The sequence below is a fragment of the Pseudophryne corroboree genome, chromosome 7 (genome assembly GCF_028390025.1).
Source record: "Pseudophryne corroboree isolate aPseCor3 chromosome 7, aPseCor3.hap2, whole genome shotgun sequence".
NCBI classification, from domain to species: domain Eukaryota; kingdom Metazoa; phylum Chordata; class Amphibia; order Anura; family Myobatrachidae; genus Pseudophryne; species Pseudophryne corroboree.
In genome coordinates this window covers 75034271-75057475 of record NC_086450.1, presented here as the reverse complement: position 1 = coordinate 75057475, position 23205 = coordinate 75034271, and the positions used below count along the sequence as shown (strand labels likewise).

General features: G+C 46.6%; 1 protein-coding gene across 3 annotated transcripts in view; it reads right to left on the bottom strand.

Moving 5' to 3' along the window:
* The window catches only part of PDE1A (phosphodiesterase 1A), a 557427-nt gene that overhangs the window by 291013 nt on the left and 243209 nt on the right, over positions 1-23205 (bottom strand). The window contains exon 1 of one of the 3 annotated variants that reach the window (XM_063933324.1): positions 22246-22516. The exons of the other annotated variants lie outside the window; for them this stretch is intronic. Coding sequence (XP_063789394.1) covers positions 22246-22355 — 110 coding nt within the window. The 5' untranslated portion in view covers positions 22356-22516. Of the gene's footprint in view, positions 1-22245; positions 22517-23205 lie in introns of those variants that run through there. 3 annotated transcript variants of the gene reach the window in all.

Here is a 23205-nt window from a genome sequence, read left to right as displayed (position 1 = left end):
GCAAGCCGTGATTCTGATTAGAGATGTGTGTGAACCCCAGTATATTTCTTTTTCGTTTTGGTTCTAATTCATCATCATGTTTTAGTTTTTCGCAAAACCACCCTCAAGTGTTTTGGTTGGAATTGGGTTTTTAGTTTGGTAAAAAAATCGATAATCATTGATAAAAATCAATAAAAATCTATAAAACAGCTAAAGCCATTCATTTTTGCAATCCAAAATCTGAAATTCAGATTTTAAATCCAAATTCTGAACTTCGGAAATATCATAACTGAGACTCGGTTTGGAGCGGATGTCTTCGGGAGATCTGGGCCAGGTTTTGATCTGGTTCGGATCCACAAAATTCGGGGTGGATTCGGATTTCTGGAGAACCGAACCGCACACCTCTAATTCTGATTAACTAAACTTTGTCATTTTCTATTTTCACTGTCTTTGGACTGTAGCCAGGGCTGTAACTAGGGGTGTGCGAGTAAGGCAGAGAGTGCAATACCGTCACTGTCCTGGTGGCAACATTATTTCATACCTCCCAACTTTTTGCAGCACCGAAGAGGGACTCTGGTGCGGAGCAGCCGCACCTGCCTGGAATAAGGGGTGTGCCCTCTGCAAAGGGGGAGCGGCTTTGCAGTAATGCCACGATCGCGAGCCATGCCCCGCTTTCCCGTCACTCTGGAGGCATGGCCAGCGCTCTGAGAGCTGCTGGTGTGCCCCCAGTCCCTCTCCTCTTCGTGAATAGACACTGCCCGTCCAGTGTCTATTCACCGCTGCTCTGCTAGCAGCGAGTGACAGAGCCTCTCAACTCCCACCCCCCCCCGCCCACCGCGGGACACTGCTGCCCGCGGGAGGGACAGTCCCAAAAAACGGGACTGTCTCGCGAAAATCGGGACAGTTGGGAGGTATGATTAGTTGGCTTGCAGGGTGATAAGGTACCCTGCATCCTGGAGTGCCAACTGGGAGCTGCATGGTTAATAGTACTTAGGATGCTTCCTGGTCCATGCCCCCCCCCCTCCCCCCCTTGCACAAGGCACTGACTATAGTCATCTACAAATGTAATGGTAGAGCTGAACCACTGCAGGAGCAGACCATGCAGTGAGAGGGGCCTGCAGAAGAGCCATTCACTATAGAGGTCTCTGCTCCACTCTCTTCCGGATCTGAAAGCCCAAACGGGAGATCTGTGTATGCAGTTCAGTAAATCTACCAGTGAGAGTGCTCAAAATATAATATTGGGCAAATCTGACTCAATGGGGGTCATTCCGAAATGTTCGCTCGCTGACGATTTTCGCAGTGCAGCGTTTAAGTGAAAAAACGGCAAAAATGCGCATGGTATGCAGCGCGCATGCGCTAAGTACTTTCACACAAAACTTTGTAGATTTACAGAAGCTCGAGCGACGTTTTTTCATCGCTCGAGTGATCATAGTGTGATTGACAGAAAGTGGGTGTTTCTTGGAGGGAGCGTGCTAAAAAAACACAGGCGTGCCAGGTAAAAATGTGGGAGTGGCTGGAGAAACGGGGGAGTGGCTGGCCGAACGCAGGGCGTGTTTGCGACGTCAAACCAGGAACTAAACGGACCGAGGTGATCGCAGTCTAGGAGTAGGTCTGAGCTACTCAGAAACTGCAGCAAATTATTTAGTAGCAGTTCTGCTAATCTTTCGTTCGCTATTCTGCTAAGATAAGATACACTGCCAGAGGGCGGCGGCCTAGCGTGTGCAATGCTGCTAAAAGCAGCTAGCGAGCGAACAACTCGGAATGAGGGCCAATATCAAGTGAACAGTCTTCTGCATTTTTCATTTGAACTATCAGGGCAGTCTCAAGTTAATTATTTCTCCAAGAACTGAATCACTTTTCAAATATACAAAATAATTGTGCAAGTAATTTAGAAACAGGGTGTGTATGGCTAATAGTGTCTCTCAGCCAAGTTACACAGAGCATGTCAATAAAACTTAAGAGTTTACAATGCTCTTTCTGCCTCCTGAATTGTTGCAGTTCCAGGAATATTCTCATCATCCATAAACTTTTAGTAAATTATACGTGTATCTCGAATAAGCCGAAAATGTTAATATGTTTTCTTTTAATGTTTTACCTACATCCGATCCATTCAGTTTATTAAAATGGCCGGTCATCAACAATTAAACATCTTGCATTCCATTGTACAAATGTATGCTACTAGCTTGTTCCACAACTACTTTTCAACTTTTGCAGCTATTATTATCTCTCTTATTTATTTTCCTATTGACAGTGGGGGTAATTCTGAGTTGAACGCAGCAGCAAGTTTGTTAGCAATTGGGCAAAACCATGGAGGTAATTCCAAGTTGATCGCATCAGGAAATTTTTTAGCAGTTGGGCAAAACCATGTGCACTGCAGGGGGGGCAGATATAACATTTGCAGAGAGTTAGATTTGGGTGGGTTATTTTATTTCTGTGCAGGGTAAATACTGGCTGCTTTATTTTTACACTGCAAATTAGATTGCAGATTGAACACACCACACCCAAATCTATCTCTCTCTGCACATGTTATATCTGCCTCCCCTGCAATGCACATGGTTTTGCCCAATTGCTAACAGAATTCCTGCTGCGATCAACTTGGAATTACCCCCCATGTGCACTGCAGGGGGGCCAGATATAACATTTGCAGAGAGAGTTAGATTTGGGTGGGTTATTTTGTTTCTGTGCAGAATAAATACTGGCTGCTTTATTTTTACACTGCAATTTAGATTTCAGTTTGAATATACCCCACCCAAATCTAACTATCTCTGCACATGTAATATCTGTCCCCCCTGCAGTGCACATGGGGGTTCATTCCGAGTTGTTCGCTCGCTAGCAGATTTTAGCAGCATTGCACACGCTAGGCCGCCGCGCTCTGGGAGTGTATCTTAGCTTAGCAGAATTCCGAATGAAAGATTAGCAGAATTGCGAATAGAAAATTCTTAGCAGTTTCTGAGTAGCTCGAGACTTACTCCTACACTAATCAGTTCAGCCTGTTTCGTTACTGGTTTGACGTCACACACAAGCCCTGCGTTCGGCCAGCCACTCCCCCGTTTCTCCAGACACTCCCGCGTTTTATCCTGGCACGCCTGCGTTTTTCCGCACACTCCCTGAAAACGGTCAGTTTCCGCCCAGAAACACCCACTTCCTGTCAATCACACTACGATCACTTCAACGATGAAATTCTTCGTTCGGACGTGAGTAAATCTACTAAGTTTTGTGCTAAAATACTTAGCGCATGCGCACTGCGTACCATGCGCATGGACATTTTTGCCTTAATCTCTCCGTTGCGAAAAATCGGCAACGAGCGATCAACTCGGAATGACCCCCATGGTTTTGCCCAACTGCTAACAAATTTGCTGCTTCGATCAATTCAGAATTAGGCCCTGTGTGTGCAAATGAAAGAAAGAACACATTCAACAAGTATTCTGGTGGCTTCAAAAGAAACAGTCCTCTGCTATTTTAGCTCCAGTACATATAAGCGCTCAAGGAAATCTGAAAGCAGTGTATTTAGTAAAAGTGGCAGGAGGACGCATATTGGCCCTCATTCCGAGTCGTTCGCTTGGTATTTTTCATCGCATCGCAGTGAAATTCCGCTTAGTGCGCATGCGCAATATTCGCACTGCGACTGCGCCAAGTATCTTTGCTATGAAGAAAGTATTTTTACTCACGGCTTTCTCATCGCTCCGGCGAACGTAATGTGATTGACAGGAAATGGGTGTTACTGGGCGGAAACACGGCGTTTTATGGGCGTGTGGCTGAAAACGCTACCGTTTCCGGAAAAAACGCAGGAGTGGCCGGAGAAACGGGGGAGTGGTTGGGCGAACGCTGGGTGTGTTTGTGACGTCAAACCAGGAACGACAAGCACTGAACTGATCGCACAGGCAGAGTAAGTCTGGAGCTACTCTAAAACTGCTAAGTAGTTTGTGCTCGCAATATTGCGAATACATCGGTCGCAATTTTAAGATGCTAAGATACACTCCCAGTAGGCGGCGGCTTAGCGTGTGTAACTCTGCTAAATTCGCCTTGCGACCGATCAACTCGGAATGAGGGCCATTGGGCGGTAATTCAGACTTGATCGTAGATGTGCTAAATTTAGCACATCTACGATCACTTTCACAAACATGCGGGGGGACACCCAGCACAGGGCTAATCCGCCCCACATGTCTGGCTCTGCATCCCGCCCACACGGCGGTGATGCTTTTGTACCTGAAGAGTAGCTCCCTACCAGCACAGCTCCTGCGCACTGGCAGGGAGCTACACATCGTTCTCCAGGTCGCACGGTCCGGGCACGCCTGCATTGCCTGGACTGCGCCCCCAAAATGGTGGCCCAACACTGCCGGCCCGCCCCCTCCCGCCTCTGCCTGGGCTGAGATGCCAATCGCATGTCTGGCATGTGCCGGCTCACTGCGGGGCCTGCGCATGCGCAGTTCAGGCCAGGTCGCCTGCTGTGCGAAAACGCACAGCAGCGATCTGGTCTGAATTAGCCCCATTATCCAACTGAATAAAGAAATCTGATGGTGACAGTAGTATAAACCAGTAATTTAATCCAAATGGACATCACCATGAATATAAACAATATATTAACTGATAATTAAGTATAAAGTGGGTTGTTTTATTTATTTTTTCTGTGAATCTCACCTCAGACAGCGTTACATACACTGGGAACCCAAGGTCATCCTGTATTCAGCAGGCTGGGGATATACCCATGAAGAATGATACTGTCGTATTAGTTTTACATTGTATTCTATCATTCTAACTCGTTGTCTGTCCGAATATGTTAAAAATAGAACTCCTGGGAAAATATTTGATGTAATATCATGGAATCCCGGAGTGAGATCAGAGAGAGTTCAGGACAAACATTATGCAAAAACAGAAATCGTATAACTCATCTTTACTTACCTGCATTTTAATATATATAGTTAATGGAGTATCAGGAGACCAACGCCGGGATCCCGGCGGTGAGCACAGCGTGTAACCTTGCAGGCTTGCTGCACTCGCACGCTTTGGGACTGGTGGTGACCTTTGGTCGCCACAGGGTTCTATACCCCTTAGGTGGTGGCGTGGACCACCACCCAAGTGGGAAAAACACCAGTGGTGCTGTGTTGTGCTGCATCAGTCTAATGGTGGTGTGCTGCCATAAGTCCAGTGGTGCTGCCATCCATATCAGTCCAGTCCAGTGGTGCTGCCATATCAGTTCAGTCCAGTGGTGCTGCCATATAAGTCCAGTGGTGCTGCCATATAAGTCCAGGGGTACTGCCGTCTAAGTCCAGGGGTACTGCTGTAAAAGTCATGGGGTACTGCCGTATAAGTCCAGGTGTACTGCCGTATAAGTCCAGTGATACTGCCATATAAGTCCAGTCCAGTGGTGCTGCCATATAAGTCCAGGGGTACTGCCGTCTAAGTTCAGGGGTACTTCTATATAAGTCCAGGGGCACTGCCATATAAGCCCAGTCCAGTGATAGTGCCGTATATGTCCAGGGGTACTGCCGTATAAGTCCAGTCCAGTGGTGCTGCCGTATAAGTCCATGGGTACTGCCGTATAAGTTCATGAGTACTGCCATATAAGTCCAGTCCAGTGGTGCTGCCGTATAAGTCCAGGGGTACTGCCGTATAAGTCCAGGGGTAATGCCGTATAAGTCCAGGGGTAATGCCGTATAAGTCCAGGGGTACCGCCATATAATTCCAGTCCAGGGGTAATGCCGTACAAGTCCAGGGGTACTGCCGTATAATTCCAGTCCAGTGGTGCTGCCGTATAAGTCCAGGGGTACTGCCGTATAAGTCCAGTCCAGTGATGCTGCCACATAAGTCCATGGGTACTGCCGTATAAGTCCAGTCCAGTGGTGCTGCCATATAAGTCCAGGGCTACTGCCGTATAAGTCCAGGGGTACTACCATATAACTCCAGGGGTACTGACATATAAGTCCAGGGGTACTGCTGTATAAGTCCAGTCCAGTGGTGCTGTCATATAAGTCCAGTCCAGTGATACTGCCGTATAAGTCCAGTGGTGGTGTCCTGTGCTGCTATAAGTCCAGTTGTGCTGCCGTATAAGTCCAGTCCAGTGGTGCTGCCATAAGTCCAGTGGTGGTGTCCTGTGCTGCCATAAATCCAGTGGTGCTGCCATATAAGTCCAGTGGTACTGCCGTATAAGTCATGGGGTACTGCCGAATTACTCCAGGGGTACTGACGTAAAAGTCCAGGGGTACTGATGTAAAAGTCTGGTCCAATGGTGCTTCCATATAAGTCCAGTCCAGTGATACTGCCGTATAAGTCCAGTGGTGGTGTCCTGTGCTGTCGTAAGTCCAGTGGTGGAGTCCTGTGCTGCCATAAGTCCAGTTGTACTGCCGTATAAGTCCTGTCCAGTGGTGCTGCCATAAGTCCAGTGGTGGTGTCCTGTGCTGCCATAAGTCCAGTGGTGCTGCCATCCATATCAGTCCAGTCCAGTGGTGCTGCCTTATAAGTCCAGTGGTGCTTCCATATAGGTCCAGGGGTACTGCCATCTGAGTCCATAGGGTACTGCCGTATAAGTCCAGTGATACTGCCGTATAAGTCCAGTCCAGTGGTGCTGCCATATAAGTCCAGGGGTACTGCCGTCTAAGTTCAGGGGTACTGCCGTATAAGTCCAGGGGTACTGCCGTATAAGTCCAGTCCAGTGGTACTGCCGTATAAGTTCAGGGGTACTGCCGTATACGTCCAGTTCAGTGGTGCTGCCATATAAGTCCATGGGTACTGCCGTATAAGTTCATGGGTACTTCCGCATAAGTCCAGTCCAGTGGTGCTGCCATATAAGTCCAGGGGTACTGCCGTATAAGTCCAGGGCTAATGCCGCATAATTCCTGTCCAGTGGTGCTGCCTTATAAGTCCAGGGGTACTGCCGTATAAGTCCGGTCCAGTGGTGCTGCCATATAAGTCCATGGGTACTGCTGTATAAGTCCAGTCCAGTGGTGCTGACGTATAAGTCCAGGGGTACTGCCGTATAAGTCCAGGGGTACTACCGTATAACTCCAGGGGTACTGACATATAAGTCCAGGGGTACTGCCGTATAAGTCCAGTCCAGTGGTGCTGCCATATAAGTCCAGTCCAGTGATACTGCCGTATAAGTCCAGTGGTGGTGTCCTGTGCTGCCATAAGTCCAGTTGTGCTGCCGTATAAGTCCAGTCTAGTGGTGCTGCCATAAGTCCAGTGCTGGTGTCCTGTGCTGCCATAAGTCCAGTGGTGCTGCCATGTAAGTCCAGGGGTACTGCCGTATAAGTTTATGGGTACTGCCGTATAAGTCCAGGGGTACTGCCGTATAAGTCCAGTACAGTGGTGCTGCCGCATAAGTCCAGGGGTACTGCCGTATAAGTCCAAGGGTACTGCCGTATAAGTCCAGGGGTACTGACAAATAAGTCCAGGGGTACTGACGTAAAAGTCCAGTCCAGTGGTGCTGCCATATAAGTCCAGTCCAGTGGTACTGCCATATAAGTCCAGTGGTGGTGTCCTGTGCTGTCGTAAGTCCAGTTGTACTGCCGTATAAGTCCAGTCCAGTGGTGCTGCCGTAAGTCCAGTGGTGGTGTCCTGTGCTGCCATAAGTCCAGTGGGGCTGCCGTATAAGTCCATTCCAGTGGTGCTACCGTATAAGTCCAGTGGTGCTGCCGTATAAGTCCAGGGGTACTGCCGTATAAGTCCAGTCCAGTGGTGCTGCCGTATAAGTCCAGTGGTGCTGTCCTGTGCTGTATATTATTTGCTCCAAATAGAGAGGATATGAATATTTAATCCAAATAATTTTTACAGGGTTTGCCCTGTGTGGTGTAGGGGTACGCTCTCCTTTGCCACATATTGGTGGTCATTCCGAGTTGTTCGCTCGTTGCCGATTTTCGCTATGCTGCGATTTGTTGCTAAATGCGCATGCGCATGGTACGCAGAGCGCATGCGCTAAGTTATTTTACACAAAACTTAGTATATTTGCTGGTGTTCATGCGGCGCTTTTCAGTCGCACTGCTGATCGGTGAATGATTGACAGGAAAGGGGCGTTTCTGGGTGGTAACTGAGCATTTTCTGGGAGTGTGCTAAAAAACGCAGGCGTGTCAGGGAAAAGCGCGGGAGTGTCTGGAGAAACGGGGGAGTGGCTGGCCGAACGCAGGGCGTGTTTGTGACGTCAAACCAGGAACTAAACTAACCGAGCTGATCGCAATCTAGGAGTAGGTCTGGAGCTACTTAGAAACTGCAAGAAAATATTTAGTAGCAGTTCTGCTAATCTTTCGTTCGCTATTCTGCTAAGCTAAGATACACTCCCAGAGGGGGGCGGGCTAGCGTTTGCAATGCTGCTAAAAGCAGCTAGCGAGCGAACTACTCGGAATGAGGGCCCTTGTTATATAACTCCAGAAAATAAGGAAGAACAAAAATTTGGAGGATAAAATAGGGAAAGATCAAGAACCACTTTCTCCTGTTGCTGCCGCTGCTGTTGTTGCTGCTGGGAGTCGATCGTCATCGCAGAGGGGAAGTCGGAAGACCACTTGTACTACTTCAGCTAAGCAATTGACTGTCCAACAGTCCTTTGCGAGGAAGATGAAATATGACAGCAGTCATCCTGTTGTTAGCGGATAACTGAGGCCTTGACAGCTATGTTGGTGTTAGATGTGCGTCCGGTATCCGCCATTAGTACAGTGGGATTTAGACAATTGATGGAGGTAGTGTGTCCCCATTACCAAATCCCATCTAGATTCCACTTCACTAGGAAAGCGATTCCCGGACTGTACAGGGACATTAAGAAAAGTGTCCTCAGTGTCCTGAAAAATGCGGTTGTACCCAGTGTCCACTTAACTACGGACATGTGGACAAGTGGAGCAGGGCAAACTAAGGACTACATGACTGTGACAGCCCACTGGGTAGATGTATTGCCTCCTGCAGCAACAACAGCAGCGTCACCAGTAGCAGCATCTCACAAACGCCAGCTCGTTCCTAGGCAGGCTACGCTGTGTATCACCGGTTTCCATAAGAGGCACACCGCTGACAACCTCTTACAGAAACTGAGGGACATCATCACACAATGGCTTACCCCACTTAGACTCTCCTGGGGATTTGTAATATTGGACAATGCCACCAATATTGTGCGTGCATTACATCTGGACAAATTCCAGCATGTCCCATGTTTTTCACATACAATTAATTTGGTGGTGCAGAATTTTTTTTTTAAATGACAGGGGCGTGCAGGAGATGCTGTCAGTGGGCCGAAAAATTGCGGGCCACTTTTGACATTCAGCCACTACGTGCCACTCCTAGATGGGCCAGGTGTTTGTACCGCACACTTGTGTCGCTTAGCTTAGTCATCCAGCTACCTCAGTGCACCTCTTTTTTTCTTTGCATCATGTGCTGTTTGGGGCCTAGTTTTTAAAAGTGCCAACTTATCTGACACTGCAGTGCCACTCCTAGATGGGCCAGGTGTTTTTGCCGCACACTTGTGTCGCTTAGCTTAGTCATCCAGCAACCTCGGTGCACCTCTTTTTTTACTTTGCATCATGTGCTGTTTGGGGCCTAGTTTTTAAAAGTGCCATCCTGCCTGATACTGCAGTGCCACTCCTAGATGGGCCAGGTGTTTTTGCCGCACACTTGTGTCACTTAGCTTAGTCATCCAGCAACCTCGGTGCACCTCTTTTTTTTTTTTTTTTTTGCATCATGTGCTGTTTGGGGCCTAGTTTTTAAAAGTGCCAACTTATCTGACACTGCAGTGCCACTCCTAGATGGGCCAGGTGTTTTTGCCGCACACTTGTGTCGCTTAGCTTAGTCATCCAGCAACCTCGGTGCACCTCTTTTTTTTCTTTGCATCATGTGCTGTTTGGGGCCTAGTTTTTAAAAGTGCCATCCTGCCTAATACTGCAGTGCCACTCCTAGATGGGACAGGTGTTTGTGCCGCACACTTGTGTCGCTTAGCAAAGTCATCCAGCTACCTCTGTGCATTCTTTTGGCTTAAAAACAATATTGTGAGGTGTTCAGAATAGACTGGAAATGAGTGGAAATTAATGATCTTGAGGTTAATAATACCGTAGGATCAAAATTACCCCCAAATTCTGTGATTTTAGCTGTTTTGTGGGGGGAGGGGGGAGGGGTTCAAAAATCATCCAGATCCAAAACCAAAACCCGAAAGGGTGGTTTTGCAAAACCAATCCAGATTCAAAACACGAGCGGGGATCCAGATCCAAAACCAAAACACAAAAAGTGCCCGCCGCACATCTCTAACTACAATGCATCCACGTGTATTCAGGCTCTACGTGTTTTTTTTATTTTTTTTATGAGTTTATTTAAGCTGCATATGGCAAAAATAACAAAGTGAGTAACTAAGCAAATCCACACACACAAACCTTCTTGCTGAAGTTAATTTTAAGATAGAATATTGCATCATCCATTTGCAAGAATGGATTAGTAAAGGATTTGGGGCTAGATGCATCATCACTTGGAGAGTGAGAAAATGGAGAGAGAAAAAGTACCAGCCAATCAGCTTCTAAATGCCATATCACAGGCCCTGTTTGAAAAATGGCAGCTAGGAGGTGATTGGCTAGTCATTTATCACACTCTATTTTACCACTCTCCAAGCGATGATGCATGTAGCCCTTTGTCTTTTTACTATCATTTTTAATAGGTACGCTATAATCGGTTCCGGTATGAATGGTCGACCATGTTATGGTCGACAGTCATTAGGTCAACCACTATTGGTCGACATTGACATGGTTGACATGGACACATGGTCGACACATGAAATGGTCGACACATGAAAGGTCGACACATGAAAAGGTCGACATGAGTTTTTTTACTTTTTTGGTGTCGTTTTTTGCGTAAAGTGACTGGGAACCCCAATTAGTGCACCGCGTCCCCTCGCATGGATCGCTTCGCTCGCCATGCTTCGGGCATGGTGCCTTCGCTCCGCTACCGCTTCGCTCGGCACAGATTACCGTTCCAATCGTAGTCCACGTGGATCGTAAAGTATGGAAAAGTTCCCCAAAAGAAAAAAAAAGTTAAAAAACTCATGTCGACCTTTTCATGTGTCGACCTTCCACGTGTCGACCATTTCCATGTGCCGACCATGTGTCCATGTCGACCATGTCAATGTCGACCAATAGTGGTCTACCTAATGACTGTCGACCATAACATGGTCGACCATGTGAACGGATACCCTATAATCTGACGCAAATATCCTGCACTAAAATGGACAGCAAGGAAAGTTATAGAATTACATATGAAGATTACTGTCGCTACCTATTATACATTATAATATTAAAGAGGAACTCAGCCGATAATTTTGCCCTGAAATTTACACATACATTACTGATTAATCTCAGTAACCCGCAAATAATTTGAAAACTAATGTATCATATTCTGAAAAAAAAAAATCAGTACCTGTGCATTTTATTAAATATCTTTCCTTAAGTAAACCTTATTAATAACAAATGATTTATAAACGACCTAGGGCCGGATTAATATTTGTAAGTAAAGCAAAAAAGTAAGCATCTGGGCAAAACCATGTTGCACTGTAGGTGGGGCAGATGTAACATGTGCAGAGAGATTTAGATTTGGGTGGCGTGTGTTCAAACTGAAATCTAAATTAAAGTAAAAATAATGCGGTGGGTTTGTGTGTTACATGCAAAAGCAGCCAGTATTTACCCTGCACAAAAAAAATACAAATGTATTTGCTCACCTTGCATGGTAACATGGTTTGTTCCAGATACAAAGGGGGTAATTCAGAGTTGATTGCAGCAGCAAATTTGTTAGCAGTTGGGCAATACCATGGGGGTCATTCCGAGTTGATCGCTCGCTAGCTGTTTTTAGCAGCCGTTCGAACGCCACCCACAGGGGAGTGTATTTTAGCTGTGCAAGTGTGCGAACGCGTGTGCAGCCGAGCAGTACAAAAACAGTTTGTGCAGTTTCTGAGTAGGTCTGAACTTACTCAGCCGCTGCGATCACTTCAGCCTGTCCGGTTCCGGAATTGATGTCAGACACCCGCCCTGCAAACGCTTGTACACGCCTGCGTTTTTCCAACCACTCCCAGAAAATGGTCAGTTGACACCTATAAATGCTTTCTTCCTGTCAATCTCCTTGCGATCGGCTGTGCGAATGGATTATTCATTAAATCCATCGCACAGCAACGATCCGCTTTGTACCCGTATGACGCGCCTGCGCATTGCATACACATGCGCAGTAGTGACCTGATCGCTGCGCTGCAAAAAATGGCAGTGTGCGATCAGGTCGGAATGACCCCCCATGTGCACTGCAGGTGGAGTAGATATAGCATTTGCAGAGAGAGTTAGATTTGGGTGGGTTATATTGTTTCTGTGCAGGGTAAATACTGGCTGCTTTATTTTTACACTGCAATTTAGTTTTCAGATTGAACACACCCCACCCAAATCTAATCTCTTTCTGCACATGTTATATCTGCCCCCCTCCCAGATGGTTTTGCCCAACTGCTAACAAATTTGTTGCTGTAATCAAGTCTGAATTACGCCTAAAGATACTTGCCTTCTTTTATTTACTTACAAACGTGAATAAGGCTCCTTGCCTTGAAATGAATGTTCACACCCGTGAACACAGAAAACTGTCTTTCAGCATTAAATAAAGAACCAAACAAAAACAAAATAATAATACATTTACCCGGTGATTTTTTCAATCTTTCAGTAAATGTGCAAACAGCTGGAAAATCAACAAAACTGCAGCTGCGAGAACCACACCCCATAAATCGCCCCAAATGTTTGTGAACGCAATGCTATTATGCAAAAAAACACTTTCAGTGACTAATACAAAAAGTCACACTGCAAAGTAATACTCGTGTGTTTGATCTAGAACGATATTTGAAGCATTTGGTGTTCATTATAGGCAATCCTTTTATTTTTCATGCCAGTGGGTGGAGTATCAGGCAGCTGCCTTTCATTACAGTAACCATGCGATTTCCATAAACAGAAAAAAAAACACAATATTTTTCCGTTAGAGTTGTATATACCGTTCTACAAAATAACTTTATATCCCATCTATAAGCACAGCGCCAAAGTAGGGCATGACTGTGTGTAATCAAAAAATAATCTTTGAGCTACACACGTGTAAGTGGAGCGGACGGGATGGCTGCCAGATAGGGCAAAACATCTGCTGGCCTTGAGTTCAGGGGACAATTCACTGGTAATCCAGTGCTGATCTGGATTAAGCACCCAAGATAAAACCAGATTCCAGATCCATTAGCATCAAAATCTGTTTTTCATCGTGCAGAATGTTCCAGCGTGATTTAATGCATGGAAGCTTCAGTATAGTGACAAATGTTTGTGTTTGCAGGAAAATAGTTTTTTCCAAGACTAATAATAACTTAATTCAGTGCAGTTTTATGGTTTGAAGTTTACAAGAAATTGATATATTTCAAAACAAACACCGAACAATAAACTTGTTTGTATAACCCACTGCTGAGCGCTTGTCTTCATTTCCTTCTTAAGCGAACCGAATTTCTCTTTTACTTATTACAGAGCTTTTTCCCTCAGCGGCTGCTCAGTCTCTTTATATGATATACAGTATACAGTGATATCTGGGGTTATGTATGAGGAAAGGAACAAGGTGGACTAGAGTAGCATTACAAAAAAGACTGCATCCCTATAAATGCACCAAATGTTCATACATAAGTGTCTTTCCGATAATGTGTAGGTGACATTTCCACTTTACAAGAGTCCACACTGGAAAAAAAATATACTTGTACCAATTAAGTTGATATGGGTTCTCCAGGGAATTTAAATACATTAAATTATGTGTGCTGTTATGACTGAGCAAGAGCAAACAAAGGGGGTAATTCAGACCTGAAGCTCGCTAGCTATTTTTTGCAGCGATGCGAACAGATAGTCGCCGCCCACTGAGGAGTGTATTTTTGCTTTGCAAGTGTGCGATCGCATGTGCAGCCGAGCGGTACAAAAATGTTTTGTGCAGTATCTGAGTAGCTCAGAACCTACTCAGCCGCTGCGATCACTTCAGCCTGTCCGGGGCCGGAATTGACGTCAGACACCCGCCCTGCAAACGCTTGGACACGCCTGCGTTTTTCCAAACACTCCCAGAAAACGGTCAGTTGACACCCACAAATGCCCTCTTCCTGTCAATCTCCTTGCGATCGGCTGTGCAATCGGATTCTTCGTTAAATCCATCGCTCAGCAACGATCCTCTTTGCACCCGTACGATGCACCTGCGCATTGTGGTACATACGCATGCGCAGTTCGGACCTGATCGCAGCACAGCGGAAAAACCTAGCGTGCAATCAGGTCTGAATGACCCCCATTATTCTGTCTGTTTCTTTGAAAGCAATGGCCTATGTAGTATTGGTATCCGGTCTTTAGGTCAACACTCATTAGGTTGACCACTATTGGTCGACATGCATTAGGTCGACGTGGTCTATAGGTTGACACTGACAATGTCAACATGAAACAAAGGTCGACATGAGTTTTCACTTTTTTATTTCATTTTTTGAACTTCTTCATACTTTACGATCCACGGAGACTGCAATTGAGAACGGTAACCTGTGCCGAGCGCAGTGGTAGCAGAGCGAGGCACCTTGCCCGAAGCATGGCCAGCGAAGCGAGCCATGCGAGGGGACCCGGTGCACTAATTGGGGTTCCCCGTCACTTTACGAAGAAAACAACACTAAAATAAATAACTCATGTCAACCTTTCTCCATGTCGACCGTGTCCATGTCGACCTATATCAGATGTCGACCTAGTCACTGTCGACCAATAGTGGTCAACCTAGTGACTGTTGACCTAGTTACTGTCGACCCTATGATACACACCTGTAGTATTCATAAAGCATCACTGTAAACACTTTCTACTTTTGCAAATCCAGTGAAATATTTTTCTTCTCCAAGAAACACTGACTTGTACCCTTTCACACCACAATCCCGGGACCGACCTGGGATTTAGAACATGGGTCCAATACGGGTCAGACATAGTGATGAGCACCGGAAATTTTTCGGGTTTTGTGTTTTGGTTTTGGGTTCGGTTCCGCGGCCGTGTTTTGGGTTCGAACGCGCTTTGGCAAAACCTCACCGAATTTTTTTTGTCGGATTCGGGTGTGTTTTGGATTCGGGTGTTTTTTTCAAAAAACCCTAAAAAACAGCTTAAATCATAGAATTTGGGGGTCATTTTGATCCCAAAGTATTATTAACCTCAAAAACCATAATTTCCACTCATTTTCAGTCTATTCTGAACACCTCACACCTCACAATATTATTTTTAGTCCTAAAATTTGCACCGAGGTCGCTGGATGGCTAAGCTCAGCGACCCAAGTGGCCGACACAAACACCTGGCCCATCTAGGAGTGGCACTGCAGTGTCACGCAGGATGGCCCTTCCAAAAAACACCCCCCAAACAGCACATGACGCAAAGAAGAAAAGAGGCGCAATGAGGTAGCTGTGTGACTAAGATAAGCGACCCTAGTGGCCGACACAAACACCTGGCCCATCTAGGAGTGGCACTGCAGTGTCACGCAGGATGGCCCTTCCAAAAAACACCCCCCAAACTGCACATGACGCAAAGAAAAAAAGAGGCGCAATGAGGTAGCTGTGTGAGTAAGCTAAGCGACCCTAGTGGCCGACACAAACACCTGGCCCATCTAGGAGTGGCACTGCAGTGTCACGCAGGATGGCCCTTCCAAAAAACACCCCCCAAACAGCACATGACGCAAAGAAGAAAAGAGGCGCAATGAGGTAGCTGTGTGACTAAGATAAGCGACCCTAGTGGCCGACACAAACACCTGGCCCATCTAGGAGTGGCACTGCAGTGTCACGCAGGATGGCCCTTCCAAAAAACACCCCCCAAACAGCACATGACGCAAAGAAAAAAAGAGGCGCAATGAGGTAGCTGTGTGAGTAAGCTAAGCGACCCTAGTGGCCGACACAAACACCTGGTCCATCTAGGAGTGGCACTGCAGTGTCACGCAGGCTGGCCCTTCAAAAAACTACCTCCCAAACAGCACATGACGCAAAGAAAAAAAGAGGCGCAATGAGGTAGCTGTGTGACTAAGCTAAGCGACCCTAGTGGCCGACACAAACACCTGGCCCATCTAGGAGTGGCACTGCAGTGTCACGCAGGATGGCCCTTCAAAAAAATACTCCCCAAACAGCACATGATGCAAAGAAAAATGAAAGAAAAAAGAGGTGCAAGATGGAATTGTCCTTGGGCCCTCCCACCCACCCTTATGTTGTATAAACAGGACATGCACACTTTAACCAACCCATCATTTCAGTGACAGGGTCTGCCACACGACTGTGACTGAAATGACGGGTTGGTTTGGACCCCCACCAAAAAAGAAGCAATTAATCTCTCCTTGCACAAACTGGCTCTACAGAGGCAAGATGTCCACCTCATCATCATCCTCCGATATATCACCGTGTACATCCCCCTCCTCACAGATTATCAATTCGTCCCCACTGGAATCCACCATCTCAGCTCCCTGTGTACTTTGTGGAGGCAATTGCTGCTGGTGAATGTCTCCACGGAGGAATTGATTATAATTCATTTTAATGAACATCATCTTCTCCACATTTTCTGGATGTAACCTCGTACGCCGATTGCTGACAAGGTGAGCGGCGGCACTAAACACTCTTTCGGAGTACACACTTGTGGGAGGGCAACTTAGGTAGAATAAAGCCAGTTTGTGCAAGGGCCTCCAAATTGCCTCTTTTTCCTGCCAGTATAAGTACGGACTGTCTGACGTGCCTACTTGGATGCGGTCACTCATATAATCCTCCACCATTCTTTCAATGGGGAGAGAATCATATGCAGTGACAGTAGACGACATGTCCGTAATCGTTGTCAGGTCCTTCAGTCCGGACCAGATGTCAGCATCAGCAGTCGCTCCAGACTGCCCTGCATCACCGCCAGCGGGTGGGCTCGGAATTCTGAGCCTTTTCCTCGCACCCCCAGTTGCGGGAGAATGTGAAGGAGGAGATGTTGACAGGTCGCGTTCCGCTTGACTTGACAATTTTCTCACCAGCAGTTCTTTGAACCCCAGCAGACTTGTGTCTGCCGGAAAGAGAGATCCAAGGTAGGTTTTAAATCTAGGATCGAGCACGGTGGCCAAAATGTAGTGCTCTGATTTCAACAGATTGACCACCCGTGAATCCTTGTTAAGCGAATTAAGGGCTCCATCCACAAGCCCCACATGCCTAGCGGAATCGCTCTGTGTTAGCTCCTCCTTCAATGTCTCCAGCTTCTTCTGCAAAAGCCTGATGAGGGGAATGACCTGACTCAGGCTGGCAGTGTCTGAACTGACTTCACGTGTGGCAAGTTCAAAAGGTTGCAGAACCTTGCACAACGTTGAAATCATTCTCCACTGCGCTTGAGACAGGTGCATTCCACCTCCTATATCGTGCTTAGTTGTATAGGCTTGAATGGCCTTTTGCTGCTCCTCCAACCTCTGAAGCATATAGAGGGTTGAATTCCACCTCGTTACCACTTCTTGCTTCAGATGATGGCAGGGCAGGTTCAGGCATTTTTGGTGTTGCTCCAGTCTTCTGTACGTGGTGCCTGTACGCCGAAAGTGTCCCGCAATTCTTCTGGCCACCGACAGCATCTCTTGCACGCCCCTGTCGTTTTTTAAATAATTCTGCACCACCAAATTCAAGGTATGTGCAAAACATGGGACGTGCTGGAATTTGCCCAGATTTAATGCACACACAATATTGCTGGCGTTGTCCGATGCCACAAATCCACAGGAGAGTCCAATTGGGGTAAGCCATTCTGCGATGATCTTCCTCAGTTGCCGTAAGAGGTTTTTAGCTGTGCGTGTATTCTGGAAAGCGGTGATACAAAGCGTAGCCTGCCTAGGAACGAGTTGGCGTTTGCGAGATGCTGCTACTGGTGCCGCCGCTGCTGTTCTTGCGGCGGGAGTCAATACATCTACCCAGTGGGCTGTCACAGTCATATAGTCCTGAGTCTGCCCTGCTCCACTTGTCCACATGTCGGTGGTTAAGTGGACATTGGGTACAACTGCATTTTTTAGGACACTGGTGACTCTTTTTCTGAGGTCTGTGTACATTTTCGGTATCGCCTGCCTTGAGAAATGGAACCTAGATGGTATTTGGTACCGGGGACACAGTATCTCAAACAAGTCTCTAGTTGGCTCTGCAGTAATGATGGATACCGGAACCACGTTTCTCACCGCCCAGGCTGCCAAGGCCTCAGTTATCCGCTTTGCAGCAGGATGACTGCTGTGATATTTCATCTTCCTCGCAAAGGACTGTTGGACAGTCAATTGCTTGGTGGAAGTAGTAAAAGTCGTCTTACGACTTCCCCTCTGGGATGACCATCAACTCCCAGCAGCAACAACAGCAGCGCCAGCAGCAGTAGGCGTTACACGCAAGGATGCATCGGAGGAATCCCAGGCAGGAGAGGACTCGTCAGAATTGCCAGTGACATGGCCTGCAGGACTATTGGCATTCCTGGGGAAGGAGGAAATTGACACTGAGGGAGTTGGTGGGGTGGTTTGCGTGAGCTTGGTTACAAGAGGAAGGGATTTACTGGTCAGTGGACTGCTTCCGCTGTCGCCCAAAGTTTTAGAACTTGTCACTGACTTATGATGAATGCGCTGCAGGTGACGTATAAGGGAGGATGTTCCGAGGTGGTTAACGTCCTTACCCCAACTTATTACAGCTTGACAAAGGCAACACACGGCTTGACAAATGTTGTCCGCATTTCTGTTGAAATACTTCCACACCGAAGAGCTGATTTTTTGGGTATTTTCACCAGGCATGTCAATGGCCATATTCCTCCCACGGACAACAGGTGTCTCCCCGGGTGCCTGACTTAAACAAACCACCTCACCATCAGAATCCTCCTGGTCAATTTCCTCCCCAGCGCCAGCAACACCCATATCCTCCTCATCCTGGTGTACTTCAACACTGACATCTTCAATCTGACTATCAGGAACTGGACTGCGGGTGCTCCTTCCAGCACTTGCAGGGGGCGTGCAAATGGTGGAAGGTGCATGCTCTTCACGTCCAGTGTTGGGAAGGTCAGGCATCGCAACCGACACAATTGGACTCTCCTTGTGGATTTGTGATTTCGAAGAACGCACAGTTCTTTGCTGTGCTTTTGCCAGCTTAAGTCTTTTCATTTTTCTAGCGAGAGGCTGAGTGCTTCCATCCTCATGTGAAGCTGAACCACTAGCCATGAACATAGGCCAGGGCCTCAGCCGTTCCTTGCCACTCCGTGTGGTAAATGGCATATTGGCAAGTTTACGCTTCTCCTCCGACAATTTTATTTTAGATTTTTGAGTCCTTTTTTTACTGATATTTGGTGTTTTGGATTTTACATGCTCTGTACTATGACATTGGGCATCGGCCTTGGCAGACGACGTTGATGGCATTTCATCGTCTCGGCCATGACTAGTGGCAGCAGCTTCAGCACGAGGTGGAAGTGGATCTTGATCTTTCCCTATTTTTGGAACCTCAACATTTTTGTTCTCCATATTTTAATAGGCACAACTAAAAGGCACCTCAGGTAAACAATGGAGATGGATGGATACTAGTATACTTATGGATGACGAGCGACTGCCGACACAGAGGTAGCTACAGCCGTGGACTACCGTACTGCGTCTGCTGCTAGTATAGACTGGATGATAATGATATAAAAAATATATATATATCACTACTGCAGGACAGGTATATATTATATAATGACGGACCTGCTGGACACTGTCAGCACTGCAGACTCCTAAAGTTAACTACTAGTATGAAGAAGATAGAAAAAAAAAAAAACCACCACAGGTAGGTATACAATTATGGACGAGCGACTGCCGACACAGAGGTAGCTACAGCCGTGGACTACCGTACTGCGTCTGCTGCTAGTATAGACTGGATGATAATGATATAAAAAATATATATATATCACTACTGCAGGACAGGTATATATTATATAATGACGGACCTGCTGGACACTGTCAGCACTGCAGACTCCTAAAGTTAACTACTAGTATGAAGAAGATAGAAAAAAAAAAAAAACACCACAGGTAGGTATACAATTATGGACGAGCGACTGCCGACACAGAGGTAGCTACAGCCGTGGACTACCGTACTGCGTCTGCTGCTAGTATAGACTGGATGATAATGACATAAAAAAAATATATATATCACTACTGCAGGACAGGTATATATTATATAATGACGGACCTGCTGGACACTGTCAGCAGAATGCGTTTATAGAATAAATAAAAAAAACACCACACGAGTGTTTAACTTTTTCAGGCAGACAATCACAATATACTGGTGGTCACTGGTCAGTCACACTGGCAGTGGCACTCTGGCAGCAAAAGTGTGCACTGTTAAATATATGTACTCCTGCTATAACTGCTCCCCAGTCTCCCCCACAATTAAGCTGTGTGAGCAGTGAGCACTCAGCACAGTCAGATATACATAGATGATATTATCATGCAGCACACTGAGGCTGAGCACAGATATGGTATGTGACTGTGTATCGTTTTTTTTCAGGCAGAGAACGGATTATATATTAAATAATAAATAAAACTGCACTGGTGGTCACTAGTATAACTATCAGCAAAACTCTGCACTCTCTGAGTACTCCTAATGCTCCAGTAAATCAAGTGTCTCACTCTCTATCTATTCTAAACGGAGAGGACGCCAGCCACGTCCTCTCCCTATCAATCTCAATGCACGTGTGAAAATGGCGGCGACGCGCGGCTCCTTATATAGAATCCGAGTCTCGCGATAGAATCCGAGCCTCGCGAGAATCCGACAGCGGGATGATGACGTTCGGGCGCGCTCGGGTTAACCGAGCAAGGCGAGAGGATCCGAGCCTGCTCAGACCCGTGGAAAAAAGCTGAAGTTCGGGCGGGTTCGGATTCCGAGGAACCGAACCCGCTCATCACTAGCTCAGACACAGGACACCAGTGCTGGTTCCAGAGGAAGGTCTGCAGCATAGTCCAAAATTCAAATAGAGGAGCCACACCAACTGCCAGTAAGCCCCAGACGGTGATGTTTGCCAGTGTTTGGGGTGGCAGTTGGTGCTGGTCCCCTATATGAATGTCCCCATCTCTGGATCCGCCACTGCCTGGGACAGACCCCATTCACACTGCGGCTTGGACCCGGGTCGCTATCCAGGCTGGATTCCCGGGTCACTCGACCCAGGTTTTTTTTCAGGGACCCCTTCACACTGAGCCGTGACCTAGGTTAACCCATCAAAAACCCGGGTCGAAGCGGCGGTGTGAAAGTGGCTTAAATGTGCCATGTAACTCTACTGTACATTTACATAAAGAATGTGAAATAAGAAGATTAGTAATTTAGGGGTTGGTGTATCAAGCTGTGAAAAGAGTGGATAAGCAGGCCGGTGAAGAAGTTGCCCATAGCAACCCATCAACTTCCAGGTAGCACTGATCAAGTACAGTCTATAAAATGATAGGTACATTACAAGCTGATTGGCTGCCTTCAGCACTGGTCCACTTCTCCACTCTTTTCACTGCTTGCTACATCTACCCGTTAATTCAGATCTGGCCAACCTGTGGCTCTCCAGCTGCTGTGCAACTACACATCCCAGCATGCCCTGCCCCACGTTTAGCATTCCCTAATAGCAAAACTGTGGCAGGGCATGCTTGGACTTGTAGTTTTTCAACAGCTGGAGAGCCACGGGTTGCCCAGGCCAGCCGCAGTTGGTACTGGTTCAAAAAAAGCAATTTATAGAAACATAGAAACATAGAATTTGACGGCAGATAAGAACCACTTGGCCCATCTAGTCTGCCCCCTTTTTTTTTTTATCCTTTATAGAAACATAGATTTTAAGATACCTGTAGTAATGTATCATCATTTACTTTGTTGATAATGTTGATATTTATTTTTTTATAGGATTTCTTGATCAAAACCTACAGTTTAAGACAATTGTGAGTAAAAAAACAAACAAAACACATTTTACTTTTTTCTGCTGAGACTGCCCCAAATTTGCACCTCAGTTCTCCTGGGAATAATCTACTTTTTTTTTACTCTACACCAGAAAATTATACATTGTTCTTTAGGACAAATGGGATTTACTTTTGGCACCTTAACCAAGTCAATATCTTGTTCATTTACAGGTAGTATAAAGGCATAAAAAAACAAACAAATGATTGTTCTCTTCCTTAAAATACAACCCTTATTTCATACAGGGACGCAACCAACATGTAAAATATTTGGAAGGTTTCTTATCACATGATCTACTGCTAGTGAGCCTGGATGATCTGTATCTCAGAAATCTTCTGTCACGGTCCGGCGGATCGGGTTCCGGGACCAGCGGTACTTACCTGTCCGGATGCTCTGGCGCGGTCCCTCCGGTGGGGGTGCGGGCTGCTGGCGAGGGGCACAACTTGCAGGCATGTCTGGGAGGAGAGGGCTCAGAGGCAGCAGCAAACATTTGTGCAGCTTCCAGCTGCAGAGGTCCGGAATGGGCGTCGCCGCCTTGGAAGGGTCAGCTAATCTAAAACACTCAGTCACCTGCAAGGTTTGCAAAACCAATGGGAAACAGTCTGCAGGTATAAATCTAGGGATTTCTGGGTAAGCAAATTGCCAGTGCAACGTCTTTCACACAGCCTTGTGTGTGCTAGTTCCCTGTGCTCCACAGCATTGCTTCTAAAGCATCCTGTTCCCTGAGTTCTCACCTGGATTGCTGGATCTACACCCGGTTATTTCTCCTCGTATGCTGACCTCTCCGAGTCACCATCCCTCTCAGCGAGTCTCAGTTACCCCAGTCTACAGTCTTCCTATCCGGGTTTCCTCCAGACGTTTGTCCACAGACGTACAGGTCCTGCCGACGCAACCGCTCTAACAAGTAAACAGCTAGGGCACCTGTGGAACCTCCTTTAAAGCTCTATGAAAAGACTTTCATTCAACCTGCTCGGCTAATCCTGCCTAAAGTCACCGATACCAAACCGCACGCCACAATTCCGGATTCACAAAACCCAGTCCCCCGTGACATCTTCTATGAAGGAATGACATGCCCATGGTCTCATGAGGTCTTTACGGGACTGGTTGCCCATTCCATCTGAGTAGTATTTAGGTGTCCAGGAGAACATTTGCTCACTCTACACTTGTAAGCTGGGTTTCTCCCGGTGGTTACATCTTTGACCTCTCTGCCACCACCTACTAGATTATTGGTGGAGTTGTAATTAAGACACAGGCTCCATTGCAAAATTAACTTTTATGTCAGTGAAAGGGTTATGAGAAAGGAGCTTTTTGTCTTTAAAATGAAAATTAACATTTTAAAA